Below are 7,383 nucleotides of genomic sequence, written 5' to 3'. Positions count from 1 at the left end.
TTGCAATGAGTATGGAGAAGTCAGTCTTTAAGCTTTGGTTCCATTATGTCCTTCAAATTAATTTCTTTATTTCTTTTTTTTAAATTTCTTTGATTTTTGACTAATTTGATCTACTTGTTGTCCAAAGGATTCTCAAAAGTCATCTCCAGCACCACAATTTGAAGGTCTTGTGGCACTCACCTTTCCTTATAGCCCAACTCTCATAGCCATACATTACTAATGGGAAAAATCATAGCTTTGATTATATAGATTATATGTTAGCAAGGTGATGTCTCTGTTTTTTGGTAGGCTGTCCAGATTTGCCATAGCTTTCCTTCCAAGAAGTGTCTTTTAATTTCATGGCTGCAGTGATCATTGAACCCAAGAATATATAAAATCTGACTCAGCTTCCATTTTTTCTCCTTCTGCTTTCCAGGAAGTGATGGGACCATTGTCCTGATCTTAGTTTTTAAATTTTTTTTTAAGATTAAGCTTCAATTCATCTCTTTCCTCTTTTACCCTCCTCTTTCATCCTTATCAAGAGCCTTCTTAATTCTTTTTCACTTCTTGCTATTAGAGTGGTATCATCTGCATATCTGAGATTGTTTCTGTTTCTTCTGATATCCTTACTTCTGGCTTTCGATTCATCCAATCTGGCATTTTGTGTGATGTACTTTGCATGTAAGATAAAGATAAAGGTGACAATATACAGCCTCATCGTACTCCTTTCCCAATCTTAAACCAATCCATTATTATATGTTTGGTCCTAACTCTTGCTTCTTTACCCACATACAGGTTCCTCAGGAGATAAATAAGAGGATCTGGTACCCTCATCTCTTTGAGGACTTGCCACATTTTTGCTGTAATCCACACAGCCGAAGTTTTAAGTATAAACAAAGCAGAAGCAAATGTTTTTCTTGTACTCCTTTGTTTTGCTCACAACCCAGCAAATGTTGGCAATTTGTTCTCTAGTTCTTATGCCTCTTCAAAAACAAACTTTCACTTCCTCATATTTCTGAAGCTAACTTACAGAATCTTAAGTCAGCATTTTCCTGGAATGTGACATGAGTGCAATTTTTTGGTTATTTGAATGTTCTTTAGCATTATCCTTCCTTGGGTTTGGGACATAAACTGATCTTTTCCAATCCAATGGCTACTGCTGAGTTTTCCAAATTTGCTGGCACATTAAGTACAGCACTTTAACAGCACCAACTTTTAGGATTTTATTGATGATGATGATGATACAGAAGAGCAGTAAGGGCTAGGCAGTGGGGGGGGGGGGGGGTTAAGTGATTTACCCAGGGTCACAAAGCTAGGAAGTGTTTGAGGCCAAATTTGAATCTAGGATCTCCTCTCTCTAGGCCTGGCTCTCGATCCATTGAGTCACCTAGCTGCCCCCAACTTTTAGGATTTTAAATAGTGCATCTAGAATTCCACCACCTCCACTAAGCTTATTGTTAGCAATGCTTCCAAAGGCCCACTTGACTTCATTCCAGGATGCCTGGCTTTAAATCAATAACCATACCATCATGGCTATTGGTGAATCCTCTCTTGATATAAGTTTTGTATATTCTTGCTGTTTCTTATTAATTCTACTTCTGTTAAGTCCCTACCTTTTTGGTTTTTTATCATGCCAATTTTTGTATGAAATGTTCCCTTAATATCTCTAATTTTCTTGAAAAAATCCCTTGTCTTTCCCATTTTATTGGTGTCCTCTATTTCTTTGTTTTGCTCACTTAAGAAAACTTTATCATCAAGAATATCAAGGGAACTAATAAAAAAATGTAAAGGATGGAGGCTTAGCAGTAGTAGATCTTAAATTGTACTATGAAGTGGTAATCATCAAAACAATATGGTTCTGGCTAAGAGATAGAAAGATGGATCAATGGAATAGCCTCGGAGTAAATGACCTCAGCAAGATGGTGTTTGATAAACCCAAAGATCCCAACTTTTGGGAAAAGAATCCTATATTTGACAAAAAGTGTTGGGAAAATTGGAAAACAGCATGGGCTTAGATCAACTTCTCACACCCCATACTAAGATATATTCAGAATGGGTAAATGATGCAAATATAAAGAGGGAAATTATAAGTAAATTAGGTGAAAATAGAATAGTATACCTGTCAGATCTATGGGAAAGGAAAGGATTTAGATCAAGCAAGAGATGGAGAATATCACAAAATATATAATGAATAATTTTGTTTACATTAAATTAAAAAAGGGTTTATACAACCCAAACCAATGCAACCAAAATTAGAAGGGAAGCAATAAATTGGGAAAAAAATTTATGACAAAAACCTCTGACAAAGGTCTAATTTCTCAAATGTATAAGGAGCTAAGTCAATTATAAAAAAAAAAATCAAGCCATTCCCCAATGGACAAATGGTTAAGGGACATGAATAGGCAGTTTTCAGATAAAGAAATAAAAACTATCAATAAACACATGAAAAAGTGTTCTAAATCTCTCATATTTAGAGAAATGCAAATCAAAACAACACTGAGGTACCACCTCACAAGTTGGAGGGATTATGGCAAAATTGGGACACTAATGCATTGCTGGTGGAGTGAATTGATCCAACCATTCTGAAAGGCAATTTGGAACTATGCCCAAAGGGCTTTAAAAGAATGCATACCCTTTGATCCAGAAATACCACTACTAGGTTTGTACCCTAAAGAGATAATAATGAAAAATGTTTGTACAAAAATATCCATAGTTGTACTCTTTGTGGTAGCAAAAAATTGGAAAATATTGGGGGGTGTCCCTCGATTGGGGAATGGCTGAACTAATTGTGGTATATGATGGTGATGGAATACTATTGTGCTTTAAAGAATGATGAAATGGAGGATTTCTATATGAACTGGAAGAATCTCCAGCAACTGACGCAGAGCAAAATGAACAGAACCAGGAGAACATTAAACATTGTGGAACAATGCAATGTAAAGGACTTTGCTAATACAAGACAATCCTAAGGGACTTATGAGAAAGAATGCTATCCACATCAACAGAAAGAACTGTGGGAGTAGAAACACAGAAGATAAACAAATGATGTTTATATGGATATATGATTTGGGGTTTTGGTTTTAAAAGATTGCTTTATTGCAAAAATGAATAATATGGAAATAGGTATAAGTGATAACATTTGTATAACCCAGTGGAAGTGCTTATTGGGTCCAGGAGAGGGGAGGAAAAAGGGAAGGAAAGAAAACAAAATATGACAAATGGAAAAATATTTTAAAAAAATAAAATAGAAAAAGAGCACAAAAAAATAAAGAAAAAAGAAAACTATCTCTCTTTGATATTCTCTGGAATTCTGCACTCAGTTGGGTATATCTTTCCCTTTCTCCTTTCTTTTTTGCTTTCCTTCTTTCCTCAGTTATTTGTAAAGCCTCATCAGACAGCCATTTTGCTTTCTTGCTATTTTTTTCTTCAGAATGTTTTTTGTTTCTGCCTCTTTTACAATACTGAAAACCTTTGTTCTTAATTCTTTAGGCACCCTATCTACTAGATACAATCTTTTGAATTTATTTATTACCTCTACTTCATATTCATAAGAAATGTTGCTTATATCTTTTCTTTATGATCTGATGGTTTTCCCTACTTTATTCGATTTGGAAATCTAAATTTTGCAATAAGAAGCTCATGATCTGAACCACAGTCAGCTCCAAGCCTCGTTTTAACTGACTTCATAGGGCTTCTCCACTTTGGCTGACAAGTAAATAATCTGATTTATCATGTGATGCCCATATGCCAATCTTTTGGGTTGTTGAAAAAGAATGTTTGAGTTGGCCAATGAGTTGTCTTGACAAAACTCTACTAGAATCTGCCTTGCTTCATTTTGTGCTCCAAGGTCAAAGTAGTTTGTTATTCTAATTATCTTTTAATTTCCTACTTTATCCTATGATAAATATGGCATTCTCTGAACCATGCCCAATGATTAATATATCAAGTTTCCCTCTTTTAGGGGGGTTAAGAAACCAACTATACTTCTAGCCTAATGCTTTATGGTTGACTAGGAGTGGGGAATCATATTAGATGTGGTGGGTCTTCATAGAACTGATCACTTCTGGTTGGCAGTACTGGTTGGAGCATAGACTTTTTTCACTGTGATTTTGAATCATTTACCTTGAATTTAAACAGAAATAAGATATTGCTCCCACTACATAGTGGTTTTGTTTTATTCTTCAGGTTTTCTTAAGGGCTCTCAAAGCTCTGAAAAGCCATATATTGCTCCAGGGCTTCTATTTGTTACCTTTGCTATATAATTATAATCATTTGGTCTACATTTTCTTTTAGGGCTCAAAGACTTCTAAGGGTTTGATGGAGACTTTACAACTCTCCAGACCATTGCTCTGCAATGAAGTTTTGAATACTAGATCTTTGGGATTATGGTACTTGCAACAACATGGGGCTTCAGCCAACATCAGTCACCATACTAAGAAGCCCACCCGAAGTCCTGCCTTAAATTAAAGCAAGTAATACAGGAAGAAAGATCATCCTGAATGGAAAAATTGAAGGAAAAGAATCCTCATGGCTTAAGACATAGTATAGCAGGGCCTAGCCCTGCAATCCTTTCTAGTGATTCCAGTGATACATCAGAAACAAAAAGACTTAGTACTTCTAAGGTTGTTAAAAAAAACAGTCAGATAAAGAGACCAAGTACTGTCATCATACCTAAAAGATCCAGTAAGGGAAGTATATCTGGTAGTCCAGGTAATCATCCTATCATCCCACCCCGAAGACCAAGTTTTAAACTGTGCTATATTTGTGGAAGAGAATTTGGTTCTCAGTCCCTTTCCATTCATGAACCCCAGTGCCTGCGGAAGTGGCATAATGAAAACAATAAGTTGCCCAGACACCTCAGGAGGCCACCACCCAGAAAACCACAACCTCTAGGTAGTACTGTTTCTTATAATTTGCGCACTCTCAACAAAGCTGGCTTGCAGAGTGGTCAGGCTCAGCCACTGCCTTGTGAACACTGTGGTCAAACTTTCTTGCCTGATGATCTTGCTGTTCACCAAAAAACTTGTAAGCAAAAATCTCAATCCTTTGAAAATTGTCCTACCAAGAAGGAAATGTTTGTTGAATTCATGTTCCTACCAAGGACTGCCATCTGTTACATTTGTGGCCAGAAGTTTGTCAGCCAGACCCTTCCTGCCCATGAGGTGGAGTGCCTGGAGAAATGGAAAGTAGAAAATGATAGACTCCCTGAAGAGCTTCGCCAGATGCCCCCTCAGAAGCCACAGCAATTTTCAAATAATCTAGCTAAGTCTGAGGAAAAACCAAGTTCCAATGACAATCGTGAGGACCAGCTAATTGTTTGCTCCCTGTGTCATAAGTCTATTAAACCAGATCGTTTTCAAGTACACCAAAAATTTTGCAAAGGTCAAGCCTCTGGGTCTGGCACCTATGAAAGTAGTGGCAAAATGGCAGAGGCAGTTAAAATTCGTCCACAAAACAGCAAGGCAGGATCCTCATCACCTGACAAGGTAATTCCTTGTCCATAAAGCATACTAATGGGGCCTGGTGATACTTTTCATGACTCTAAAAGAAACTCTTCTCCTGGACAACTTCTTAAAGTGTCTAACTTTGCTCTTAAGCGACCCTTGGTCAAACTGAGGGGAGGTGTCATGCTTTCTATAGCAGAGAAATCATGATTTGCCTGTTGTTTCTTCATTCTCCGAATCTTTACTGTCAAAGGGAAGAAGAAAGATGAACACTCTATTCCCTGGTATTATCCTTTATCTCTGGGAGAGGCTGTTTTTTGCAAATGAGTTATTAATGCTGTGTCTGTGGTGAAAAGTTATAACTCCCATTTCAATAGCCTGGATTCATTGTGGTTTATTTCAATATTTGTTTTTGGCAATACTTAGTTATGTTGAGTTTATTTGCCTGAAATAGAATCTGTGTCAAAAAATCCCAGATGAGTAAAGCAATACACTATAGAGTACTTTTGGTAACTTACAGACCTACTTTTTTTTTTTTAATAGTCAACAGACAATTAATAAAATGAAGGATATGCTTTGACACAGCTGTTATTCCATGTTCAGGAGGAAAGGAAGGGAGAAGGAAATAAGCATCTATACAGTCCTATTATGTTCTAGGCCCTGTGGGCTAAGTTGGGCACAAATATTATCTCCTTTGATCCTCACAATAACCTTTTGATGTAGCTATTGTTATCCCCATTTAAAGAAGAAACTGAAACCACCTGAAGTTCAGCCCATTGACTAGCTAGTATGATTCTGAGGTTGGATTTGAATTTGGGTTTTCCTGATTCTAGACCTTACACTATATCCACTATGCCACCTAGCCAATCTGCCAGGCTAATATTAAAGATGTTCTGTGCTAGCTAAGTGCTCCTCGTTGCTACAAGAGATAGCCCACGTCCTTTCCTTCCACTGAGTCTTGTGCTTCTGGAATGGGAATGGGCCTTATTCTCCCATGGACCATGCCCAGTGGTTATTATATCAATTCCCTATCTTTGGGGGCTAAAGAACTACAGTGGTACCTTGACACATGAGTTTAACTCATGCCATGGCCAAGCTCATAACTCAATTTGCTTATCTGTCAAATCAAATGTCCCCATTTTAATTAATGGAAATGCAATTAACCCATTCTGGCCCCCAAAAAACACACATTTTTTTGTTTTATATGCTTTTAAATAGAAAATGTATTTTATAAATAACAAATAAATATATTTATAGATACTAAGAAAGAATGTAAAGAAATAAACTTGCTTTATGAAATGCTATTTACACACTTAACCCTACATTTAAAAACAAAATTGACCTTACACATTATTTGTGATATGTAACTTTATTGCTAAACTTAATTGCTATTTTTTACTTTACTTAATTATCATCATTTTCTTCATTGAATTTTGGCTATTTTTGCCACACTTTCCTCGATTTCACTTAGAGGCCATTTCAACAAAAACCTTTCTATGGAAATTTGTTTCTTTCTCCCTTTCAGAACCTTTTGATAATGTGTGAAATAAGTATTATCACACAGCTCCAGTGTACAACCTGTTGCAACTTTTTCTGGGTGTGTCTTTTTTTCCAGTGCTCTTATTTGTTTTGAATATTTTTCCATGGTTACATGATTCATAATTTTTCCCATCCCTCTTCCCTTTCCATTCCCAGAACTGACAAGCAATTCCACTGGGTATCATTGTTCAAAACCTATTTCCATGTTATTCATATTTGCAATAGAGTGATCTTTTAACATCAAAACCCCAATCACATCCCTATCAAACTATGTGATCGATCATATGTTTTTCTTCTGCATTTCTGTTCCCACAGTTCTTTCTCTGGATATGGACAGCATTCTTTCTCACAAGTTCCTCTGGATTGTCCTGGGTCATTGCTTTGCTGCTAGTAGAAAAGTCTATTACATTCAATTGTGCCA

General features: G+C 36.5%; 1 protein-coding gene across 1 annotated transcript; it reads left to right on the top strand.

Moving 5' to 3' along the window:
* Positions 1 to 4,478: 4,478 nt before the first annotated feature.
* ZNF474 (zinc finger protein 474) lies at positions 4,479 to 5,483 on the top strand. The gene has a single exon (XM_044680075.1). The coding sequence runs from the start codon at positions 4,479 to 4,481 to the stop codon at positions 5,481 to 5,483; it is 1,005 nt and encodes a 334-aa protein (XP_044536010.1).
* The last annotated feature ends 1,900 nt before the right edge of the window (positions 5,484 to 7,383 follow it).

This window comes from Gracilinanus agilis, chromosome 1 (assembly GCF_016433145.1).
Source record: "Gracilinanus agilis isolate LMUSP501 chromosome 1, AgileGrace, whole genome shotgun sequence".
Classification (NCBI taxonomy): Eukaryota; Metazoa; Chordata; class Mammalia; order Didelphimorphia; family Didelphidae; genus Gracilinanus; species Gracilinanus agilis.
The sequence above is the reverse complement of the archived record's forward strand: the minus strand, read 5'-3'. Positions and strand labels throughout refer to the sequence as shown.